Raw genomic sequence first — 27,220 nt, forward strand, 5'->3', positions numbered from 1 at the left:
TCCCTGCCGGTCACACGTAACTGTCCTTGGACCTGATAGTGATAATTATGTTTTCTATTAATTTCAATGTGGATTATCTCTTACTTTCAAAAACTCCAAAATTCCATCTTCAGAAGCTTGATGTGGGTGTATGTTTTCGATCCGCTGAGGACATTTGATTTCAACAATTCCTTTACCATCAGTTACTAACCCATCAGGAGTTGCTGATATGTATTGGTATTCACCTTCAACAAATAGCCCACACTTCTGTATCATAATGGCTTGCGTACTTCTAACCCTGCCATAAAGTAGATCACGGACAAGGTTTTGGCAGCTAGTTATAGGCCTTATTTTGCAGTCCCATTATAAGGACTAACATAAAGCAATTTTACAATATCGGTAGCCTTTATCGAAAAAATATAAAATATGGCAACTACAAAGGTGCCAACTATCGCGCGCTAAACCTTTCTCAGGTTGTATCTGGCTGTAATTTTTTCGTTGTCAAGTTGCAAAGAAATGGTATGATCGCAAGGGTTTTGTTTACAAATTTAAGCAAACGATCACTACTATGGGAGTGGCGCCTCTCCCTTTACTTACTCTATGGCACTACTGAAGAGGACGGGAAGAAGAGGCCGCGCGGAGACACGCCCTCCCCCCTCCATCCAGACATCGTCGCCAAGGTCGAGCGACTTGCCGACGCCACATGTCGGGAAGCACACTCGCGCAGTACACGTCGTAGGAATCACGGCTTTTTTTCAAAATGTTCAATTGTGACCGACCTAGTGCAAATTGTACACACAGCGAAAGAGAAAGGATTGGCGCACGTCCAGAAGACTTGTTTTACGCAACAGTAATGAAAACTGTGAGCGTGGCACGCCTGTGAAAATACGCTAATTAGCCTCATTCGGCATGCATTTGCTGATCAACCGTGTGTCTGAGACATCTTTAGGAAACTTTAGGGACATGCCTGGTTACTTGATCTCTTTTAAATCAGAAATCGGTAATCGCATGTCAAATAGTTTAGATAAAAACAACCTCTGCAGCTCACTTTGCACTGCACAGTAAACACGTTCAGCGCGCTGGGCTCCTGGCGGAGAGAAATGTCATTGTATCTGCTGCAGTCCAGTGGCTGCTATCTGCCAGCAAGGTCATTGTCTACCGCTACACACACCAACAGGATCAAATTAGCTGCAACACGTCGCCAGTAGCCCAGCGCGCTGAACAGAATAATCTGCACTGACACCCTGTGTCCGTCCGTGCACGGGCTGCTCTCCAAGGTTGGTATCCATGTAGCTCGAGCTGAACATCACTTCCACAGTAAATAACACAGTATTTAAGTTAGAACACGGAGCGCCTGAATTTTGTTTAATTGAAATTTTACAACCCCCACGAAGTCTGTCGCAAAATTATTTCATTGAATTAATAGAGTTAGTAACGCATCACAAACGTATGTGAAAATAAATATGTTACCCTCAATTATTTCAATGAAATAATTTTGCGACAGCATCAAAAGTCACGGTGGTTGTAGAATGTATTCTAATAATCATACTAGCAAGGCCCGAGTATTAAAAAAAATAGCAAATAATTGGGCAATAGTAAGTGTGCATTGGAATTCTATAGGTAAGTAATATATGTTGATTCTTATTCTGTATTACTTATTTTTATCCCTGTCAGCAATAACTGTAGGCACTAACAAACTCAAAATAATAAAGCAATGATTTTTTTTTTAAATTAAACCTATGATGAAATGTAATGAAAGTAATTGACAATGAGCAAATTACAAATTTTTTTTTGCTGAATCACATTAATTCATATCTAAGAATAACACAACAGTTTTACTCTTTTTTTTTGTGTAAGTGCCTGGTCACTTACCGTTCATCTGTATATTCCTGGTACAGTTCACATTCACTGGAAGTGGGAGCGGTGGGTGAGCACAATTTCGACTCGGAACCGTCACAATGCCGTAAAACTGAATTCTTTAATCTTCTTTGTGCATGAAACTCTTTCTTTATTCTCGCTCTCTTATTGTTTTTTGTTTTCTTATAAGGCTTACCATTCACAAATTTTCTAGGGGCCATTTGTAAAGCAAGTTACTCGACGTCTACTCAAATATGAAAACCCCGCCAGTTCACACAGAGACGCTAGCTGGCTCGCTCTGCGCCCGACTGCGAGGGCAACACTGGCTCGTGCAGATGGGCGGACACGTGGCAACAGCGCGCCAGGAGACCTGGTCGTGTCGAGCCGCGATAACACCACGCGCTGTGCTGCGGGCTGCGTCCGATGTATGCGTGGAAAGCGGGGATCAACGATCTCGGGGAGAAGGCATTCCATGTAAAATGTACAAAGTTTTTCTTTCATTTCGTTCTCCCAGAAATTGTCATCACGCTCTACGCGAATGGTGTGCATCCCGAGAGGAGTCCAAATGGAAAAAATACAATAATCTTTTTTTGTGATCTGAAGTTGTCCTTGAACTTGATAGTAATAGTTATGTTTTTGGTTCATAATGTAATTTCCTTCCAAAAATTTCACAGCTGGAAATTTTCTCGCCATTATGGTATCGGTAGGGTGCGCAGACATTATGCTATACGGACACTTCACTTCTACTATTCCTGAACTGTCGTCCAGTAATCCGTCGGGTGTGGCTCCTAGGAACGGAATATCAGCATGTACAAAAAGTCCACTCTGACTTATTTTCAACCATAAGTATACTTGTAGACTGTTAAGTACACAAGAAAATCATGAAACGCATGATATAACTCTTATGTGAATATTTATAGATATATGTGAAAGAATTGGCGGAAACTTTAATACGCATATATTTTTTAAATAAAATAATATATCAAATACATAAGAATACTGAAACAATACATATTATTTGCAGATTATATTTCATTGATACGATACCATAAACATTTTAACATGTAGTCTGAGGCAAGAGCATATGAGTGCTGAGCATTGAGTTGGTAATTGTAGTGCTCAATTAAATATTTTATTAGAGCAACAATGTATGTATTCGTTTCACACCGGTATCAAATTACTTACATTATGTTTTTATTAGATGTATAGTTTCAACAATGAACTTTGCAGAAAAATGTGTCTAAAGTTGATACAGCAACAACCATACTACATATAGCTTTATCACAACTTTAATAGATAGGTTCAATAAGAACTGTAGTTTTGTCATAATACTCTAGAGTGAAGATGTTTAGGTATGTTTTGATATCTAAGGTCTTGAAAACCCATAAAGGTGAAATGAGGTGTTCATAAAGCAGCTCCAAAATGAAGAGGAAAAAATGTATGCGAAAATATCCAAGAAAACATGCCAATCAGCGGAGGCGTCTGAAATACACTGAAGTCGAGACTAAAATACTGAAATGAGAATGTAAAGGCGTAATTTGATATAATTTACCATTCCTGAAAGAGAGTTGTAGTTAGTGCGATATGAACGTTTGGGCCAACTACCGTCAACAACCACAGTCAACAGTGGAATTCCATTTTCATCAACATGTCCTCTTTTGATGGCTTCTTGTATTTCTAGCTTGGCAGCTTCTGCCATCTCGTGATGCGCAGTCTTTTCCCAACCATCTGCAATAGTGTCATGGTACTTTTGATAGGTTCTATATGACATGCTTGGTATGTTCATTGCAGAACATATTTCTTCCAGCTGATTATGGCCCCCGTCAGTGCAAATTGTGCCAACCACTGCTGAAGTATTTACATCCATTGTCAATTTCGTGTCGTCATTTGTTTTCACAACTTTAACAATATTGCACATTGAACATTTAAAGGTAAGTAGAGATTGCAAACCTCGCCGCCTTTCCGATAAAAGGCGCATGTGCTTAAAGGAACACTGTGTAATAGGGTGCTCATCTATATCCAAGATCTGTTGAAGTAACTAACGTCTATTATCCTCCGTCCACAAATCTCATAACTGTCTTCTTTTTTGGTTTCTGCGCTAGTCAGTGAAGCATCTTTTGTACTACTGAACATGTAATCCTCAGTATAATGATCTTGTGAAACATCAAAGTAAAGATTTTCTGGAACTCCTGGAATTTCCAGATTAGCAGCACACGCGCTTTCGATTGCGTACTCGCCATTAACGAATGTTTCTGATAATACATTTTTGGCTACAGGCGCGCAGTACATCTCTTGTGAAATTTCCTCTTCCCGACTTGTAGCTCTGAAAAGATGAATACTATGTCAAAATTGTTAGCCTAAAAAAGGGTGGGAAGAAAATAAGAGGTGAAACCGTCCATGTATTAAGGGCGCGGTTCAAGTCGAAAAAATCGTCACTGTTCCGAAACATTATTTTGCGGTCGTGATGTCATTAGGGGTGTCAAAGCGATGTCCCCCACTACTCCGCGCGCTTATATTTAGGCTAGGGCCGGTCCCAGCGCGGTTCAGTCTAGAGGTGTAAAAGTAACGAAAAAATGTGTACCCGTATGTATTCGTTACTATAACAATTAGTACTCGTTACTTTCGTATCGTTACTCGTTACTTCTGATACCGCATGACATGGCACATGCTATGTTATGTAACAGCATCGAATCGAGTCGTATTTCGTACGCGTACAGTATGACGTCGCTTAAATAAAAATAAATCGAATATAAACAATTAAAAATATTTGATAATTAACAGCTTTTGTTAACCAAGAAACAATTAACTCTCATTAGAGCGGCTTTATTATAATATATCTTTTAAGATAAGAACATAAAACGTGAAAATACGCGATAATAAAAAACAAAAACATACATATTTATAATTTGTAAAAAATACTTTCTTACGTTGTTTCTGTTCGAATCTAAAACTTTGTCTACACACACAATACCTTTAATAAACAGTAAAAAACTTGGACGACGAATTTCCAAATCATACTTTTATTAATAAACAAACATCGTTCTTTGTAACGAATAAGCGCGCGCATGCGTGAATCATACGAAAGATGCGAGTAACGAAATGCATTCGTGTGTAACGTTTCGTTACTCGTTACTAGATGCCGCACCCGTTACTCAGTAACGAATACATACGGTTTGCTACAGCTCTAGTTCAGTCGCGAGAGAGTCGTCGAGTGGGGAGGTTGTGTCGCCTCTCTGTTCGGCCTTGAAACCGGAGCACGCGAGATCTGGGAAACCTCCCTTCTCCCCTCATAATGAGTGCCTAACGCCTCCGCGCAGCGTTGCCAGACTGCTCCCTCCCCTCCCCGGGGCACGCGGCTGTGACCCAGGCGGCCGGCTGAACGCGAGGATGAGGCAGCGAGTGGACGGGACAAACAATATATCAAAAGCATTATTATGAAAGACACATTATCTTACACTACGATTATATTCTCACTATCCTTTTATGTTGATTTGCAAGTGACGGTAGACATTACGTATTTCATAGCCAAATATTTGTTGTGTCGTCCATTATTTCCCTGCCGCTGTCACTGCTAGTAATTCTGTTGGTAAATAACGTTAAAAAATAAACTTCACGAAGGTTTTTAAGTTACAATTATGTACTTTAATTATCCTACAAAATTTTTACATATATCTGGCGGCACATTATATTTAGTGACACTTCATGAAACAGTATAAAAATGAGTAGAAACTAATAAGCTAATTAAACAGCCTCATAAACATACCTTCTGATACAGTTAGCGGCTACATAAATATTCTATTAGACATGTTTTAACTTGAAATGCCTCTTGAGTCTTATGCAAGTACACATTCAATAGGTAGTATGTCACATATGAGAATTTCGCAAGAACAGTATGTCAAGATCCAATATACAGTATGTATATAAAATATATATATATATATATATACATACACATATATAATATTTACACTATCATACATGATTCATGAAATGATCACTGTGAAAATCTGAAAATAAAATCGGATTTTCAAGATGGTGGTAGTGATCTCATAATCCAAGATAGCGAAGTGATATTATTTAAATTTTTATTTTTTATAAATTTTAAAAACATTAATGCATTTTTTGGACAATTACTGTTTTTCAAGATGGCGGCCGTAACAAAAATTGCAAAGATCTATAATTCAAGATGGCGGGCGTAAAGAAAAGTGCAACGATGGCGTTATACACATCCAATATGGCGGGCATAACGAAACATGCAACATTTCTATAATCTAAGATGGTGGCCGTAACGATATGTGCAATCGTGTGTTTAAATATTTTTATTTAAATTTTGTTAATTAAATTATTTAATAAATTTTTAAGTTTTTGCCGATTTTCTAGCATAAAAATTACGTATTTTCAAAATAGTAGGCGTACTGATAATTGCAACAGTTACGACATAATTCACAATGGCGGTGATGTCATCCTAATTGACAAGGTCATGACCTCGGCAGGTTAGAGCGGCTTGACGCTAAGGAATTTAAGCCGCTTTTAGGAATTTACAAGCCGTTGACATTTTTGATGACTAAAACGGGAAATTTTTCCTCAAACGGGAATTTTTTTAAAAGGAATTTTAAGGAATTTTTGAGGAATTTTGACACAAAAAATGGCCACCGTGACGTCAGAGCAATTGGTCTCATACGTTTATTCAAACGACCTAGAGATTTATAGACTGCTAGTGGGAGGCCATCTTTGATTCCAATTGAATTTGACAGAATGGTGGGCAAACAGTGCTTTGTTAGCAGACGACGTACGTTGACAGTAGAAAAGTAGTAGTGTACTAAATTAATTATGTAATATTACAGAATGAATTATGTTCATTATGTAAAATTACGTGACACAACTAAAACTTGTAATGAACGAATACGACTACAATAAAAACAAACCCACACAAATCATTTAAAAGTGGTCATTATTCCATTGCAGTCGATTATTTAAAATTAACAGTACTTAGTGATGAGATAAATTCCATGTACTGTATTCAATTACCTACACGAAATACATATATAATAGGTTCAATAACTGATCTACATATTGGTCACAAACGTTTGGTCGAAGAAGGGTTAGCTATTTTATAGCGCATTTAATGTCGTATTTACACATCGACCTACGATGAAACTGTATTTAAAATTATATTTCACTCGTTCCATCTTTAAGTATTACCCGCAAAAACTGTAAAATTGCGGAAAACCTACAATTGTAGGGAATTTACTAGCAACTTGCATCTTTCTTTCATAAGAACCAATGCTTTAACAGCCATGTTTTGCCCACCATTCTGTCAAATCAGCTCTCTGTCTCTCTCGCTCGGATTGTAGTTCCCCAGTATGCCGTCGACAGCAGCAATTGGCGCTGAAAGCAGGGTGATAAGCAGTCTATATATCTCTAGGTCGTTGGTTTATGCCCTTATATATTCTTGATTAAAAAGTGTAAATGTATATTACAGGGCCCATAGCATAATTATGTGTACCAGTTGTCGAAAATGTAATGTAATGATACTTGTATATCTAAGAAAAATTATAATATTTCTCATTAATTTGCAATGGATGTGTAATTATTTTACTACAAAACTTGTCTAATACATTGCTATTTAATAAATAATTTGTCCTCTAATTGTTTTATTTTCATTTGTCCAAAGACTTTTAATTATATACTAAGCTTACTAATTTTTACTGTTTCTCAATTTTTCTTTATTATGCAATTTTAAAATGTAAATTTGGCATGGAGCAATTACAATTTCTAAAACGTGAGTATAAATTACTATAAAACTACGTCCATGACTTATATTTATTGTACTAGTATTCCTCGCTCCTAATTACTTAGACACTGGTTGATTTCCGTGTATTACATCAGTGGTCGTAATTTATGCACGCCTTTTTTCTACTTACATGATCCAGGTCCAGATCTGAAGCAGTGTTTTGCATGTGGTAACGTGTCGATTGTTTTTTTTTATATAGTTTTGGGAAGGGGGGAATTACTACTCTTCGCGTATCACTTTATCTAGCCACCTCTGAATTATTATTTTGTTACCTACGACGAATAGCATACTCCCTACATATGTTCATTCAGACACTTCTGACTGGGTAGCGAAGGCGGTTTGTGGTAAAGGTCTGTGACCCTTTCAGAGTTAAATTTTTTATTGTAGAAATATTAATTATTAATTACTACATATGTTATTTCGTGCCTGTCAGAACTGCAGTACATAAATACCTACAAGGAGAACTACCGGTGATGGTTGACGTCACCCGTAGGGATAGCATGAAGGTGCTCTCTCTCCATTTCGTCAGACGTGACCGCTAATATTTATGTTGCAATAATGAATTACTACACGAGACCATATTTTGTCAATTTTAATTACGTATTTTTAAAAGAAATTTTTTTGACGAATGCTAGGGTCATTGAGCAACTAACTAATGACATAGATTTCAAACATCATACATGATAAATAAAAATGAAGGGGTCATCGAAAGCCACAAGCTGCAGGTTGGCTAAAAGCAAACCAAAAAATGCTTCAGCTCTATCCTCGTCTATACATACTTACATGCATAATACATTCAAACAACTAAAATTAGTGCAATAAGCTGCAATATTTTGTGGACATATATTCACCTAAAAATATAAATTGATTGAATAAAAAGGTCATTTTTATATCGTCGTACAGAAAACTATAAATTTTAATCATATACCAAAAAATACCACTTTACAACAGAAAGTCACGTAATTAGATGTTCAATCATTTATCTGTGGCAAAATATGTAAAGGAAGAAAACCTGTAAAAGTGCAAACCCTTTTTCGTACAGTATAAAACAATACTTTTTTTTACGGGAAGGAAAACTGCATTACTGGCCAACTTCACTGAGTGTAGTAGTCAGCTGGTTTAGAACTGAAATGTACTGAAAATAGTAATATTTATTCTCTTACGCGCTGAGGGTCTAGCGGTCGAAGAAGTCTGGGGAGAATTGACAGAGAAAACCGAGCGGAAATCTTACTGCTCTCCGAGGCAGGCAGTTGGCGATGATTACAGACACTGATTTGTCACGGGAAGAATAATATGCTGTGTTTATAGAACTAAAGTTCTTCTGTCAATGTGGGCTTTTATTTTTGTGAAATTGTATATTACCATATTACGCTGGGTCAATGACGGGTTATAGTTATACACGAGTGATACGTTGGCAAACAGTCGAGACATGTCAAAAACCAGTAAACTACCTTCACAAACATTTTGGCGCGAATTTCCAACTTCTCTAACAATGATGCTAGATTTCTGGAAATCGGCGTGGGGCGATAAAGAAGCGAGTTATTCTGCATATATGAGCCAACTCGCGGTTATCCTAGTTGTTGAGGATACATTATCATTTATTCGAACGCTTTACCATGTCATTACAAATTACAATAACCGCTTTTCGTGCTCCATTACCGGACTCCCATACTACAATTTGACAATTAGTTGAAGACAGTTTACAGATAACAAAAAAAAACTAAAACTTTTAAACCAAACAGTAAATTTTGTAGTGATATTTTCGGATACTTATTTTTTTTGTTGGTAAAGTGACAACCTCTCTCTAATCTTTTTTGCTATAGTTATTTTGATGAAGTCATACTCACAATGATGCAGTAGCATTTTGCCCAAGAAGATCTGTACCAAGACTTGTAGATGGCAAGCTGTATATGCCATTGTCGTCCGGGGGAGTGGAGGAGGTTTTCATTAACTTCCTGAAAAATGGAGTCCATTGTTAAAAAATATAACACAGGAAAGTATGCAGGTAGCCTACAGTAATGAAACGATTTACTTAGGAATAGAAAATAATTACATCATTATGAAACTATTAACATTTTGTAAACAATAATAAAATAGTTTTGATATAACAAATGTTTACTTGCCTCTTTTGATGGTACTCCACAAGACCAGCGTTTAGTTTTCGTTTATATCGGTACTTGCTCAAGTATAAACGTGTTTTTCCACTTCTCCGTCTGTCTCTACAAGTTTCCATGCTGTGCGTTTATTCCCGATAACTACACTGACTGATTTTGCCCAGGAATGTTAGATGGCAACCCAGAAGTCCCGGTATTGACCTCGCAAAAAAACTGGTACTTTGGACGAAAAACTGGTATGCCATGACAACATCACACGACAAACAAATCCAAGTTGTATTTTGTGTATTATAATTTCACAACACCAATTTTATTTTATAAATAATTCAGAATACTTACAGTCATGTAAAAAAAGTACTAATAGTAATTTAAGAGGAAAATATTGCAAATGAAATTGGAATTAGTTTTAATTTGTTATTACTTTTTTATTATGAAGCGTACAGGTACTGTATTATAAAAAGTGGTACATTTCTTCGATAATTATTATTTGTTAATGATCTAATAATTCTCTCTCCAAATGCACCCCTTTCCCAAATTTGCTTTATAACTCCACCTAGTAATTAGAATTTACAAAATCTTTCGCATCATGGAGTCAAGTGGTCAACACGCTGATCTGAAACTAAAGGGGTGATGCTTTTTATTACAAGTGGTATTTTTGCGTACCACGATGAAAGTATCTTTACGCTAGTTCGACACCTTGAAAACTCGTAAGTGTACCAAGACACTGGCACATCCAACACCAACGATTTCGCCCTTTACTGCTACCTGGAAAGACCTCTAGCCTCCCTCCGCTTCAAAGCTGACAGCTATTATTGTCCTGTCTCCGTGCCCTCTTCCTCTTTCCCCCGCCCCCTCCACAAAATCAACCTGACGGACCGACGCTCAGGAATGCGGACGGAGAGTAGCCCACGCACATAAGCATGACACTAGTAGTGGTGTTGTACTTTACTCCTTCCATCATTACGACTTAACAAAAAAAATTAAGAGTTCCAGTTAAGTAATTCATTATTTAAAATTCACTGACTTTGCTCTTTGTTTGGCAAAATTTATCTACCAGTTGCAGAAGGGCAAAATTATTGTACTCAAAATTGACGATTTACGGGAACTTTATTAATTTTTTTAAAGCACAAATAATTTTTTTTTCCAAATTGGAAGCGTTTATTAAACATGCATGCACACACACAAAAAATTATACAATTTCAGGTAGCTTCGTTTTTCTGTTATTATGGAAGTTACATCACCTCTCGCCATAACTTCTTTTCCAGGGGTATTACTGACTCTTAAGGCTAAGATCCTGAGTTTCTCGCGAGCGGGCAAAGATACGCGTAGTTATCTACGTCCTCAACAGAGCGCAGTTGAACAATGTAGCGAAGCACGGAAAAAAGGAGAGGGGGTGGGAAAAACACCCCAGCGGGGTGTCATGTTTACTACCGGTCACACAGAAGGGGGTGGGGGACGGGGTGTACTCTGCCTCGGCGAGCATTTAGATTTCCAATCCCTTTGCCTCTCTGTCCCTTTCCCTCACACCCACCCAAGACTACTCGATCCTCAACAAGTGCAAGAGAATAAATATTACTATTTTTGGTACATTTCAGATAGAAACCTGTACGTAACCGAGTGCAACCCAAGGTACTCATAATAAATATTAATTTGGTGCACTACACATATACAATATACAAATTGTATGTTTTAATGTGGTGATAAAGTGGCCAAAACTATCAGATTTGGTCTCTTTTGCAAGAACGCTCGTTCACAGCTAACCACTACATTCAAAAAGTTTGGCCAGTAATGTAGTTTTCCTGCCCCCGTAAAAATTTGTTTTAACTGTGTACTACAATTTTTTGCGCTTCTACAAATTTTCTTTCTTTACACATTTTGTCACAGGTGTGTGCATATGTGTATTACACAAACAGTTGATCGAAATAAAATAAGTTGTAACTAATAATAATAATAATTTAATTCTGTAAGGGCCACATACTCTAAGAATCGCCTTCTCTACACAATCAAACGTGTTTTAAAATATCTAAGGAGTAGGCTACACGTCATAGGTTGTATAAGAATATTTTGTAGGAAGCTAACCAAGGATATTTTATCGTGCATAAGAAAGTGATATTTTAAGAATAGTAATTCCCCCGCTCCTCCCACCCACACCTCCAAACTGATGGATTTATTGACACATGCGTAAATAAAAAAACACTGCTACAGAATCTCCACCTGAATCGTGCTAGTGGGGAAAAGGTGTACATAAATTACGATCACTGAGGTTATACAGAAGGTAATCAACCAGAGTAAGAGATTAGGAGTAAGGAATACTAATGCAATAAATATGCCATTGATATAATTTAATGATAATTTTTACTCACGTTTTACAAGTTGATATTGCTGAATAACAAATTTACATTTTAAAAATTTGTAACAATGAAAAATTGTGAACCAAATATTTTTTTTTTTTGCTTAGTGTATCATTTGATTATGTAGGTATTAAGACAAATGCAAACTAGATATTATGAGTACAAAATATTTGTAAGTAATAAAAATTTACATAATAAAATACTTACATTCATACAAAATACAAATTTTTTTCTTAGATATACAAGCATAACTACTTTTCATTTTCAGCCAACAAACATATAATTATGCTTTGGGCCCTGATAATAATACATAATTACATTTTCACTTTTCACCAAAAGTACATATGGCACAAAAGTCAACAAATTTTAAAACATAATAAAAATATACCCGGTCTACATTATATTATAATACAAATACCAATACAATACTAAATTTAACCGAACATTTTTTTGGAGATATGCATAATTTTATTAAAATTAATCAGAAAGTAATGCAGTTACATGTTTCCAACCATGCGTACTTCACTTGCCTTTGACGAAATCGGATAGGTTCAATGTTAAGCCAGCCGAAAAGGATGTTTAGATTTTATTTTTAAACGCATGTGAAATTAGTCAATTTTTTTTAACACTTCATCGCTGTCACATGAATTTACGGTAACTTACATTATTATTGTACTTCTGTTTTGTACTAACGATCGGTAGGCTAAATATTCACATGTGTTTGTTGAAACTTCGTTTAAACATCCATAAATTAATTTTTTCAATTTATTTATTGGTACCAGCAAAATTCAAAATAAATAATATTTAAGTTACGACCTCTTAAATTATTAAAATGATATATAAAATATGAACAAAAACTTTTCAAATGATGACGTATTTTTAACTGGAAGTACGCGAGAATTACACAGATTCATTTACTTGGGTATTGCATTGCATACTTCACGTCCATTTCTGACAGTCTTGCGGAGTCACTTCCAAAGTATCTACAAGTTTATTCTTCAAGCGAATTCAAACATGGCATCATAAATCTTCCATTATATCTAGAAGACGTGTTCTTACTTTTGCTTGGAGTTTTAAATTATTTTTTGACGTGGCAACGTCTAATAAATAGATGAACGCTGGCTGCACGCACGAAAAAGAGTCTCACTACGGATGTCCCACTACAAATGTGTCCTGTTTGCTCATTGTACGCATGCGTGGCATCTTTCTTCATGCTCATTGTACGCATGCGTGGCATCTCTCTTCATGCTCAATGTACGCATGCGTGGCATCTCTTCCACTCGATTGGAACAACCATTGATTTGACTTTTCAATCATATTTTCGTCGTTTGAATTATTAATAATATGTAATTTAACGATCGTCCACCAGTTTTCAACACAATCGGTACGGTTATTTAAAAGCAATGTTGAATATTCAAATACGTTTTGAACCAACAATGGTGTTTTACAGCTACACATAATAATTCAAATTAAACCCGGGATCTTTTGCACAATGTTTTAAAAAATATTGTAACACACTATAAATAATTTTGGTGTATTTGGGATGCGTATTTGTTATAAAATCGTGTTATTAAAACTAAATAATATTATTCCCCTACTGTGAACAAAATTTTTATATATTTAAATATATCATCTAAAACTGTTGATATGTTTGTATGGCCTCGTGGCCGAACGGTCACCGTAGCTAATTCCAATTCAAAGGTTGTCGGTTCGAATCCCGGCAGCTACGAATTTTTTTTGTACTTGTAAAAATAAATACGACGCACGCAACATTTCAAAAGTAATAAATATATTTGAATTAATGAATGCAAATAAAAGTAAATTTATTAATTAAATTGTACATTTCATGTCACTCCTTTGTATCCATACAAAATAGTCATAATTCAATAAAATTGATTCAATTTTATTCATAAAAGTATGCAGAGGTAGATTTTATCATACAAAAGATAGAAAATTTTAAAAAAATTTATTCCTCAAAGAATATGATATATTTTTAATGCCTAAATGGTTTGGTTGCAAAAACATATTCGCCTCAGTCTCAGGCCGAATATGATATTTCCTTTTCTTCTGGATCAATAATTTCATCAATGTTTTGTTATGACGTCACGTTAAATAAAATGAATAAAAGAAAAAACTTTTGTTTGTATGTAGCTGTTAATTTTGCTACCGTTTAAATCATGAAAATAATGTAATACAATTTGTACTCTAGATAAGTAGATTTAGAAGAAAGGCTACATATTTCAGTCGTTACCATGGTACGACTTCCGGAAAAGTTTTACATATATATATATTTTTTTTTTACAGAAGGTACCGGAGCTTGCAGGTTGCGCAGAAAGGTATAGTATTGTTTGTGAGAGTATTCTGTTGGCACTAACACCTATGATATATGTTTGATGTTCTGTTTCCAACTCATCGTTAAAACTAAATTGTACAGACTGATTATACAATAATTTTTATTCGTATGAGTATTATCACATGAATTCTAAATTTACCTGTCATATCACAAAAAGATAATGTAAATGTAAAGCCTACCCTTGATAGCCATCAGTGTTGCGTGATGTACACGCCGCCATGGTGGTTACATCTGGCGCTGTGGGGACCGAACCTTCACCACCTGGGCTCTCTGGCAAGGTTGGTGTTGCAGGACCATCACCAGCAGGCTGAGGATTCTGTGCCAACCCAAGCCTCTTCCTTTTTCTTGCTAATGTTGCAAGCCTATTTGAAATAATATAATTCATTAAAGTAGTTAACGAATTTTAATTTGCCTTTGCTTTAAAATTCATTAAGTTTGCTAGATTAAGATTTCTTAAAAATTTATTTAAAGGAAACTATTTTATTAAAATTAGCCTGTCTACCCCCCCCCCCCCCCCAACCCAACCTTTCTTTGTGATTTATCTGCTGTTTGCCCAGGTTTAGTCCATTAACTCTTGAATTGTTTAAGGTTTTTTCTGGGTGCACTTATGGCAACTTTTTACGGAAATTTAGATTTATTTACTACATATTTATAGCATAAGTTTCGACCAATAGGTGGCATGGTAAAATGTCTAACATGTTTTTATGTAATTAATTACTCATTTGTATTTAAAAATGCTTAAAATGTCTTTGAAATTTTGAATTCTATTCTGAATTACCTTTAGCATGTTACCGAATTTTACGTTAACTTGCAAAGATGTTGTCAATAACTTAATTTGTTGCTCAGAATTCATATAGTATTACATTTGGCAAATTTTAAACCTGCAGATGCTCTTTAATTATACTTTTTTTTTTCATTATTTTTGCAAACAGTAGTTGTGCCTACGGAAATAAAACGTAAATCTTAAATAAAACTAAACTTAAAAAATATTTATCTACTTTATTAATCTCTATGCTACAAAACAAAATTTGTTTGTGCATGGGTACATTTTCACATTTGTAGTGTTACGTAACTGTTTACATACACGGATATCATCGTGATTATGGTTGAATATTTTTTTTATATAAAATTAGTCAAGATTTAATTTAATAATGGGCCATTTCAGCGAAAAACTTGTAATGAAAAGTTGATATTCTGCAAGACCAATGAGTCGAAGGATTGCAGGAATCAGAGGAAGTACAGTATCTAAAATAAACTTAATCTCATAACGTGCCAGAGACGATTAAATGTTATGTTTTAGTGCACGTAAACTATCAACAGAAAATAAAATCAATCTAAATGGCCTGCTTGTTTTTAGTGCATTATATACTGTATTCTATATACGCATTTGTTATAGGAATATAAAATAAACTTTGACTTACTGGAACGATGTAAAACATGTAATATGATTTGTGTTGTTATTTCGGTTGTATTTGCCAGGTTAGAAGGAACAGTTACAACTCAAATGGAATTTTTAAGTAAGTACTTAAGTTTAAAAATTCATAATAAGTTTGTTCCGCGTAGAATGCATGAAAACCATCGATAACTAGATAATAATTGCCGCCTACTAATACGTATGCACTCCTTTATACAAATTTGATTTCCTAGTCTGAACTCCCTCGTATCAAATACAGTCCTGCTACGATATTTTTTTCATTCATTTTGTTTTAGCACTCCAATGTTTTTTTATGGCATATAAAACGTGCATTTTGTATCCAATTCTTATTCCTTACATTACTTTGTTAAGAAAATTTCAAATACGTAAGGAAAAATCATTAAAAAAAAAAATAATAATAATAATTTTCAACGTACCAGCGGTGCGACTTCCTAAAAGTTTTTATGTAGTTTTACGTTTCATAGTCCAAGGAACCCATAACCATCATCAGCTCTAAAGTTATATGTATATGTATGTGTATATATATCACAATTTTACGAACACGATAACTGCCGTAATTTTTCGCACATCAATTCCAAACTCATACATAAAATCAAGTAATGGAAAATCTCGATCGAGTTCGTCAATGGGCAAAATCAGACCATAGTGGTAGAAATGGGGAAGGTCATTTTTTTTAACAGAAAAATCTTAACTTCCATAATATGATTCATATCGCATCCGTGTGAACATAATGTTTGCAGGAAAAAAATATGAAGAACTTTTGTCTGAATAAGTTTTTGATACGACCAACCATAATTGCAAGGGGTGGAAAAATTAAAGTGTTTAGGACAAAAAAAATCGTAACTGTTATTATGCATACTATCGAATCCGTTATAATTCTTCAAAAACCTTGTAATTTATTAACTAAAACCTTTGTCGGAAACAATTTTTGATTAGACGAACCATTTCTGCAGGGGTTAAACAGGAATTGACAAAAATTTTCATTGCTCCCTTAGTAGGCACACCATCAAATACGTTTTAACTGTTTGTAAATCTTATAAATATGTCTGAATATGTCTGAAACCATTTTAGATACACCCAATCATTGCAGAGTTATCCTTAATTTTCGCTATAGCAAAAAACTATGGGGAAATATTGAATAAACACAATCACTTTCATTGTTATATCAATTTGTTATTTAATTTGTGGTGTTGTAGTTACTAGGAAACATGTATCATATTAAAAGAATATTCATATTTAAATTTTTTTTATGTAACCAAGCATCACTTCAATAATGAAATAACAAAAAAAAAATCATGTTTTAGTATCTACACTATATATATGTCTTAATTTATTATAAAAATTCTAAATACTATCTAAAACCTTTATCAAATAAATAAATACTACAAAATCTACCTACACCTGTAGGCTGTGTCGAAAGGGATTTTTATATTTAATGCCATTGATTTTGACACCAACACAGTATGTACAAGAAAAGGGTAATGTAATTAATTTAAAAATTTTTTACCGCTAGTTATAAATAAATAAATTGTTTAAACTCTGAACCAATAAAACTGCTAATAATGTTTAATGCGTGCGTGTGTGTGTGTGTGTGTGTGTGTCTATATATATGAATGGACTGGAATTACTTTTCCGGGGGAAAACAAAGTGATTACAATGTGGAACAAGTACAGTTAAATACTTACTCAAGTTGGCGTCGATGGACTTCTTTCCATTTCCTGCTGTGCTTCATTTGAAAATACACGTCCACTTACTATTGCTGATACTAGTGTTGTGTTTTTACCGTTTCGAAGCGATAATATTCCCGTCTGAACTGCGACAATAAAGGCATCTAGTGAGTAAACTCGGAACTAATCGGTGCTCTAGCGGCAAACTGTTGAACTCCACTATATTGATTCCTTTCATCAGCGGCAAGTGACAGTTAATTCACAGTATTTTATACTCAAGATTATTAAAATTCATTACGTTGTATTAAAAAAATTAATCGGCAGAATTGTTTATTGTACCTACTTTAAGTTGTGTGCAAAATAGCCGTGTACCGTTTAAATATATACCTAATATTTAGTTTTGAAATTTTCAAAATTAAAATTAAATAAGAAAGCACTTTTTGAGAAGATTTTTATCATCACAGTTACAAAATTCAAAGTTTTATTTATAATTCTGCCGATTATACTTTTTTTATCTACTACGATATTCATGGGAGAAATAATTTTCTTGGAGGCTGCAAAACTAAGAATCTTAGCCTTAAGAGTTCGCCGAGGGCAGAAAAGTACTTTTGATTTCGAATTAAGTTTTTAAAAGAGTTAAAATGGCTAAAACGAATGTTTCCAGAGTAATTTTTAGGCGTAAAACACCGGCACTAATCTATAAAAATCATAACAGGGTCCTAGGAATTCATAGACTTGAAAAAATAATTGGGAACATCGCACCAGATAGTAAGGATTGTATAAACTCACGTTATTTTAACAGAGCAAACCATGTGATGATTATCTAAATAAATAACTATAATATTACATATAAGCAGTAAACAAAGTGAGATATGTTCCGCGATACTAAAAGTTATAGTACTTACATTTTTTTTTAAAGTTACGTTTTAAACTACTAAATTTACTCCTATTATCATGCAATTATTTAAAAACGAAGAAGATCAAACATTAAACAAATAATGTTCAATCACCGAAGTAACTTTTTCCCATAAAGTATACGCTAAGATAATCGTATAGTAACTTTTTTATGTGAGAAAATAACTGCGTGACCTCAGATTTCTGGGATGTTTTTCAGATTCGGTATCCTTAGCTTTTTTCTCCCGCCAATAATTCCTTTTGATCTTTGCTTTCTTGCTTTTTTTGCGAGAGCGGCTCGGAGGTGGTTTAGACCTCGGCATGGTGCACTGAAGAATATATTCAACGACTAACAAATGCACTTCACGAAAGAAAACAAAATGCGCGCGATAGTAGTGTTTGACAAACGCGCGGTATCGCGGCGCGGCTGGTGGGAGCTCCTGGACGTAGTTCCAAGCAATGCCACCACGAGCGCCAGTGGACGGACACGCGGAGACGAGGGTCGCGCAGGAACGAAACACGAAGTCGGTTACTCGCACGAGCGACACACGTCTCCATGTATTCATACACCACAGCTGTATTTTTCATCGTATATATACAAATCATGTATCAGCGTAAAGTGAACAGACATGGTTGTATACTCTGGTAATATGATTCCATAATACCACTATTATAATTTCATTTTCTAAGTAAACTTCAACCATTTTTTTTTCTGTTAAAATTACCATGATTCTTAATAGAATAGAAAAAAAACAATCTTCTGGCTCTAACCAAATTACATTTTCAGAGGATTATATTGAAAACATTTACAATAAATATATCTTTAAACATTACTAAAAAGAAATATAAGTACATCGATATGTATGAATTTAGGACATTAAAATATAAATTAAAAAGTTCAATAAAAGTAGTTTTGGTTTCGAAATGTTATTAAACAATCACTTAACACATACTTGTTACATATATGACTAATATCTAACATATCATTGCCTTTAATGACATGCCCGACTCCAATGAACACCCTTAAGAGGCCGTGTCACAAATTTTCGCTCCTATCTATATTAATGTTATTTTAAAAGGCAGTTTTTCTCAAAGTCTATAAGAGGTAGGGGCCAGAAATTTTGCCTACTGAAAGTATACAATACATTTAACATAACCGCTTTTTTCAAATTTATTTATCATATCATATATTATTTCTGTGATGAAAATAATATTATCAATATTTTGATTTGTCCAGATACATTGAAATTTTGCTTATATTTATAATTATTTAGCAAAAACTGAAAACGCCATTGAAATGTATTGCACATTACCTTCCGATCAGTGTCTTCATGATCATGATGGGTTTATAAACCTGGGTGTAATCAAGTCTTTAACTATTACATGACAACATTTATACTTAATAATTTGGAGATATGCCTTTTCTATCCTCAGCCCCTGAGCTTTTACTATCTGGTCTGGCGACCGACCTGACACTCTTCAACCACCCCAGGGGTCTCCGATTACACATCTTATCAAAAAAAAAAAAAAAGCTGTTCGTTCATTTGTTTTTGTGTTCGAGCGAAGGTTTACTTCTCCATTAGTGCCACAGAATTCACACATTTATGCCAAGGGAATATTCCGCTGATGTGACGCCATACGAATGTATTATTCGCGACCATACAACTTTTTTGTTTGTCATCGGGAAAATGACGCCGCAGTTTGATTTTTTGTGGTGATATAAAATAAATTTTCTTGGAATGTTCATTTTAAATTGAGCATTTTTAAATGTCAGCGTAGAATATGCTTATCTGCCCATTTTGTTTCTTTCCATAATAATGAGTAAAGTTAACATTGTCATAGACATTTTATTATATTCGTTTGCCGTCCAAGTACAAATGTCACACTATATCGCACGTAATTATATTTTTTTACTAATTTGTTAGTTGTCATTTTATTTAAGTTATAAATAACATTAATAAAAATTATTACTTAATAGTCCAGAATAGAGATTGAGTTATTATTCATTTAATAGGGGTTTAAAATATGGTACTACATACATATTTATATTATCTTCTTGTCTTCTTTGTAACTTTACTGGAAGAATGGCATTTGGTATGTATGTTAACTCACAATGAAAATACTTCAGAAGTACTCAATTAACAGTGAACAACCTAGGGCCTATACTAATTTCATTATGTTCATGAAATATAATTGATATTACTAATAATGAACTGTATGTGTTTTGCGTAGAGATATCGTACGTACTGTATGTGGTACAGACCAACATTAGCTAAGACTCTGTAAATAAGTAATTTCAGTTAATGTGTAGAGAATATTAAAAGTTAGAAATAATGATATATATAAAACAATGCAGAGTTATCAGCATAAAAATAGAAGTTGTTTTTACGTAGCGCCTACTGGAATGTATATTTTGTGTTGAATTATGTGGTATGATTAGTATTCTCTTATTGTAAGTGTGTTTTGTTAAAATCTTATAAAACATCACTTACTGTTGAAGGATTTTCATTTTTTTTGTGATGATCTTACTTAAACAAGTTTTAATTATATTACACATGTATATTTTAAAAGCATTTTAATGTATACTTATAGAATTGTAATAGGCTTTATACGGACTCTCACGATGCATGTGAGCATCTATAATTAATAGAGACCGGAAAAATTCGCGGATTCATTCGGCGATAGGCTAGAAGTCAAATACATATACCTTTTAGATGATTTTGCTATTGGCTTACTGTTCATCTGGACGAATCTCAACCAATTATAAAACACCAACCAAAGAAGGATCGAATCACAGACAAACAAGCTGAGACGACTAACAAGTCAGCAGCAAATGAACTGCCGTTCAGTGGCGTAGCGTGCCATCTCGGCGCCTGGGGCGGGAAACCCATTTTGCCGCCCCCATTTTATAGGTGCTTAATTAAAATTAAATTTCACATGCAATGAGGTACCTTTTATTGAAGTTAAAATAGGATGAGCGGTTTTACAAGCGGATTCTACGGGCCTTATGAGCAGCGAAGTCAGAAATAACTTTTGTCAAAATCAATATTAGCAGCCAATTCTTGTTCAATCGACAATATAGTCAAGTTTGATAGTCTATCGGAGTTATGTTCTTATATATTTTTAACGCCTTTTTGGTAATTATATTTAATTTTCGGAGCTCCGAAGTATATGATCAAATTATAATTTTTCGGGGGAATTGTTAAAGTATTTTTTTAGTATTATTATATAGCTATTTTTATGAGTAGTAATAGGGTATGTATTTTATGATGGATGCACCGATTTGTGATGAAACGATTTTATGATATATATATGTATATATATATATATATATATATATAAAATGTTGTCATATAAATTTTGTGTCTTTTTAACTTGCTGCCTCCTCTCACTGTTCGCAACCTTATTAGTATTTTTTAAGCCTGCTATTAGTTTGGGTTTTAATATTTTTTTGGGTTTACCTGCGCTCGCGGTACGGGGCAATATATGAGTTTTACTGTGTCCCGGTTTGCGGAAGTTGTTTGGTTTGCCCTGGGTTAAGGTTAAACTTTACAGTACAATGCGTAGTACTAAATTCAATGAGTGCGAAAGAGAGGCATCGACACGGGTCGACGCGTGAAACAAAAGATTTTGTATGAGTAATTAACACAATAAGGAGTGCCGCTCAACTCGGCTCGCGCGCGCCGGGCGGCGCGGTGTGATGCGATGTTGCTGTTCGTATGTAAACAAACAAACGTTATAAAGAGCTCTGTCAGTGATTTCGCAGTTTTTCTTTTAAATAAATATTAAAAAATAGTTGGTGCGCAAAATTCTAGATAAAAATGGAACATTATAGTGTGTCTGACATGTAATGAATGAATCATAGATCAGATCTCAACCCGCTTCACCGGCGACCCGCCCCCGCGGGCTGCCGCCCGGGGCGGGCCGCCCCCTCCGCCCCACCCACGCTACGCCACTGCTGCCGTTATTTGCCCGAGTGTACAGGGGAATGTGCAGTCTATCCTGAAGGCCGTCGAAACCGCGAATTTTTCCGGTCCCTAATCTACATCAATATTATGGCCGTTTCACAAGATCAAATATTTATTGAATTCAATCTGTTGCATTCATTGTACATGATTTTCGATATGTACATTGAATTCAATACAAATTGAAGATGTTACTCAACTAAGCTTATTCTTATTAACTTATAAGTATTTTGTTTGTTCAGTACATAAAAGTAAAAGATTCGTTATTATTTAAATAATGAGCATCTTTAAGCAATAACGTTTTCAAAATATTTACATAAACATAATGGAATATATTTTTTAAATACTTTATATCTACGATCACATCAACGGCAGTATTATGTAATGAATGAGGTAATGAAATATCTTGAAAGGATATTTTCTTCTCTGTAAAGTAAATTTGTAATGCAGCCCTCTTAATGTTAGTCTTGTGAGTTATTTCGTCTTCTAATATGCTACAGCAATGTATAAAATTAAGTTTTGTTAGTGTTTTAGTCTTGTGTAATGTTAAAGTGTAATGTGATAAATTCAATAATTTTTTTGTAAGTTCGTATTCATAAAGGTAGGCTACATATCGTATTAAGATAAATAGTATAATATTTGTAAATTTAAATTCTTTGAAACAACGTCGATAAGAGGTTCACCTACCTCTGTTAAACTGTATGATGGTGCATTGTAAAAAATTAGGTAGTCTGACTTAAGTGAGATTGTATTTAGATTGTGTGTGATGCATATGCAATATCTAAGCATATGCATTTATGTTATTATCCTTTTAAAACGTTACATGATGAATTTCGTATACTTTTTAATGTCAACTAACATTATTTATCACGGACTATTACATCCAGATAAAGAATAATTACCACATGTTTGAAGATTAATTGTATTCCGATACGTTTAAAGTATTAAAATTTTTAGATTCGACTCATACCATAGTTGTATAAGTGAGGTTTCTTGATTCTGAATCCCTGCATCCGCAATTTCCTAGTGAGCCGCCGGTCAGATTGTCATCCTCTCAGATTGTCGAGGAACCAGATACATTTTTCGTCGAGTAAACTCGAGCTGTCAACCTTCCCACTAATCCTGTGATAAGGGTATAGTAGCTTTATCACGCGCTGCGGCTACAGTTCCTTCGGTTGAAAAAGCCACTAAATCTCACTGTTAAAAGAGAGAACTTCTAGAGCAGAATATTGGAAATAAACATTTACTGACACGGCCTCTTAAGGTACTCGCCTACCTAGCAAGTGAACAGTGTTACACAGTGTTTAAAAGACGTATAAAAAGAATACTACAGAAAATTTTAGAAAACGGATTCGGTATGAAAAGAACTCAAGCTTTAGGCAAGAACTAAAATATATTTTCAAAATGAACTGTACATAAAAAACAAAAATATTTTATTACCCCTGAATAAGGCCAAAAATAGGTTTTTCAGGCTTCTGTATCTTACTATTCACGAGAAGTATGTGGCACTAATATAAGGGCATGTGCTGGACCTTTCTACAAACTATGCAGAAATAAAATTATTAGGTCACCGCTTTGTATGCGACGGACGTAGCGTCGGTACAACAGGAAATGAGGATGGGGGGAGGGATGGGGAGAGAGAGAGAGAGAGAGAGAGAGAGAGAGAGAATTGCACGCGGTATCGATTATCTTTCTTTCCGCCATAAGAGCAGAAGTAATGGAGGTTTGGAAACACCCTATTACGGTTGTGACAATTCTTGGAAGGGGGAAAATGAATGACACTCCCGCCGAGGGAACGCGGCTGCAGCCTAGTTCCAGCACCGACCGCTGTCGCACGTGAAGGCTGCTTCGATAGCGAGTGAAAGTTCGGGATGCGCTCCCAGGTAGGCGGGTGCCTTAAGTACTTTCAAGACAACAGGCATATTAGAAACACATTTTTTGGGCCACGAGGTGGGCCCCTTCAGGGCATTTTCTAGTGTGTGTGTAAATTCATTATGCAACTATTACATGTTTTTAGGCCATTAAAATAGGAATTTCAAAATATTCCCAATTTTTCAAAGTATGTATGTATGTATGTATGTATGTATGTATGTATGTATGTATGTATGTATATATATATATATATATATATATATATATTTAGGAATGATGTCACAAAAAAGGGGGAGGAATATTCAGATATTCTGCAGGGCCAGTCAACATCTTATCCTGATACTTCTGGTTCACCCTCCATCGTTTTTGGTGACATCTACTCTGCTGAGAATCCTCCTGCGACTGATGGTATTCTGTCGATGTCATCCACCACTGACATGTCAAGTGTTCCTGGGCCTTCGCATGGATTTAATGCAGGTGAGAAATTTCAAGATAAAATACCTTTCAGCTTGTCCTCTAGCATTCAGCCTGAGTTAACAACAGAAATAAGACACTGAAGTGGCATCTGCTGAATTGATTTCCGCCAAGAATAACAGTGATCCTAATAGACTGAGTGAAATCAAACTGACAGCCAGAGACATAAGAGTTTGGCTTGAAATAGGAAAATAATGAGTTTGATTCTGAATATGATTTTCCATCAGTCAACAACAGAAAATTCTCAATGAAGTGGCAGAAGTACATTACAAACTTCCTGATGGCACGGTAAAAGATAGAAATTGGTTGGTTTACAGTAAACGGAATGATTCTGCATATTGTTTGCATTGCCTTCTGTTTGCACTACCCAACCATCATTCTACTTGGTCATCTGGTAACAGCTATCAAGGATGGCGCACAGGTAATGCACAAAGAGATATTGAGGTTCACAAAACTTCTAAAAACCACTTAGGTTGCCAAATTGCGAGGGTCCAATGGATTGCAGGAAAACATGTTACCGGTACATTTTGTGCAAACAGAAAATGAGAACATTCGACACCAAAGAGAAGTTCTCTCCATCGTCATTGATTGTTGCAGGTACTTGGTTGAGGAAAAAACACTGTAGTTGAAGGAAAACTGCCGAAGTTGTTTAAACTTCTAGCTAAACACAACCCTGATGCCAGAATGTGTCTCCAAAAAATTGAAAATGCAAGGATAAACAAACCAAAACTGGGATCAAATTTTCTAAGCTACAGAAATATATGACTTGATTTCCATTATGACTGGCATGGTAACCCAAAGGAAAGATGACAGTATAAAGGAAAGTAACAAGTTTTCTGTCATTTTGGATTCAACACAAGATGTCGCTAAGAAAGAAGCAACTATGGTCCTTCTGAGATATGTAGAAAATTCAGGAGTATCTGCAAAACCATGCGAGCGACTAATAAAGGTATTCACATCTGCTGATGTCACTGGAGAAAATCTGAAGTCAAAGTTGGTAGACACTTTGAAGGAAGTAGGATTCAACCCCTTAAATATGATTGGTCAAAGTGCTGGCAATATGAGGGGCAATTTCTCAGGACTTAAAACTTTAATTCAAAATGAGTATGACACTGCGATCTGTTTTCTGTACTTCGCACAGATTCGCCCTCGATCTTAAAAATCAATTGATTTTTGCCCCCAGACTCAAGAATTGTTTTCAGTGCTGGAAGAATTATATCGCTTGTTTAACTATGGGCATAAAAGGCATGATGTTTGTGTTGAGAAAACGGATTTGAGAACAAAGTTGAGCGACAAGTGGAAGCGACTGAAGAGGGTGCAAACAACAAGATGGTCAAACAAAGCCGATCTTGCGAAAGGGCTATTGAGCAAGCTAAACTCTTTTAATGTAATCACTGCTCTTCATGTCGCCCAGTCTGTATTCACTGTCATGAATCCTGTGACAGTTAGTCTTCAAGGTGTAGTTATAGATTATGGGACTGTTCAAACAATCATTAACAGTGTTAAGACTAAAATCAAGAACCTCCGAAGTGACGAAGGTTGGTCTAAAGTGTTAAAAAAATCTGAAGATTTTGCGAAAAAACATGACTTTCATCCACTTGTACCAGTACCTGGAAGAATATGGTTTAGGAAGAGGGCTATGGACGAGATTGGAGATAACTAGCCCATAATAAACCTAAATCGTAGACTTAAAATTGAAATGTATTTTTAGCTCTTAGATTCTCTGCATCGTCAGTTCGAGGATAGATTTTCCGATAATTCCTTAAAAACGGTTATGCAAATGAGCCACTTTTTTCACACTAGAGTTCTTAATGCAGAGAAAGATAATGTTAAATCTGAAGACATCAAAGAGTTGTGTGATTTCTACAAGTGGGATTGTGACTCGGTGGCTGAAGAACTGAACAGCTTCGGTGATCTATACCTTGCCACACATCCAAATATCTCACTATCCGATGTGGTAAAAGAAAGCCCAAGAACGTCAAGAAAGGAAGATGAACAGACTGGAGTGGCTAATGAAAACCTGGTAGATACAGAAGAAATCGATGGTGATGAAGAGGAAAAGGAAGATGAGGGAGATGAAAAGAAAAATGTTTTGTGGGTAACCCAAGGGTTTCTGAAACCTTATCGATGCCTCAATAACTTTTCTGGGTTTAAAGTTATTAAAGTAGTTTATGCAACTTTACTCTCATTGGTAGTAACAAGTTGTTCCGCAGAAAGAGCAATGAGTAAGTTACGTATAATAAAAAACCGGCTGAGATTGTGCATGGATGACAGATGGCTGTCAAATCTAATGGTTCTGTGTTCTGAAAAAGATGTGCTTGCATCCATTTCAAATGATGAAATCGTTGAGAACTTCTCTCGATCTACATCATCAAGGAAGAAGCTTTTATCAACGATATAGATCAGCGTTAATTTTTAATCATGCAATTTATTTTGCTAGTGAAAGTTATTGCAAGGAGACACAA

The 27,220-nt window shown here is 35.1% G+C and overlaps 1 protein-coding gene across 29 annotated transcripts in view; it reads right to left on the minus strand.

Annotated features, from left to right (window-relative positions):
* The window catches only part of LOC134535104 (uncharacterized), a 305,166-nt gene that overhangs the window by 104,567 nt on the left and 173,379 nt on the right, over positions 1–27,220 (minus strand). Inside the window, exons 1-2 of one of the 29 annotated variants that reach the window (XM_063373993.1) lie at positions 17,569–19,097; positions 14,628–14,810 (exon numbers count right to left, since the gene is read on the minus strand). The exons of 25 other annotated variants lie outside the window; for them this stretch is intronic. In XM_063373993.1, the coding sequence (XP_063230063.1) occupies positions 14,628–14,810; positions 17,569–17,615 (230 nt within the window). In that variant the 5' untranslated portion in view covers positions 17,616–19,097. Of the gene's footprint in view, positions 1–1,851; positions 2,404–9,477; positions 10,363–14,627; positions 14,811–17,568; positions 19,098–27,220 lie in introns of those variants that run through there. 3 more of the 29 variants (XM_063374002.1, XM_063374012.1, XM_063373995.1) reach the window with 3 other exon arrangements.

This window comes from Bacillus rossius, chromosome 8 (assembly GCF_032445375.1).
Source record: "Bacillus rossius redtenbacheri isolate Brsri chromosome 8, Brsri_v3, whole genome shotgun sequence".
Lineage (NCBI taxonomy): Eukaryota > Metazoa > Arthropoda > Insecta > Phasmatodea > Bacillidae > Bacillus > Bacillus rossius.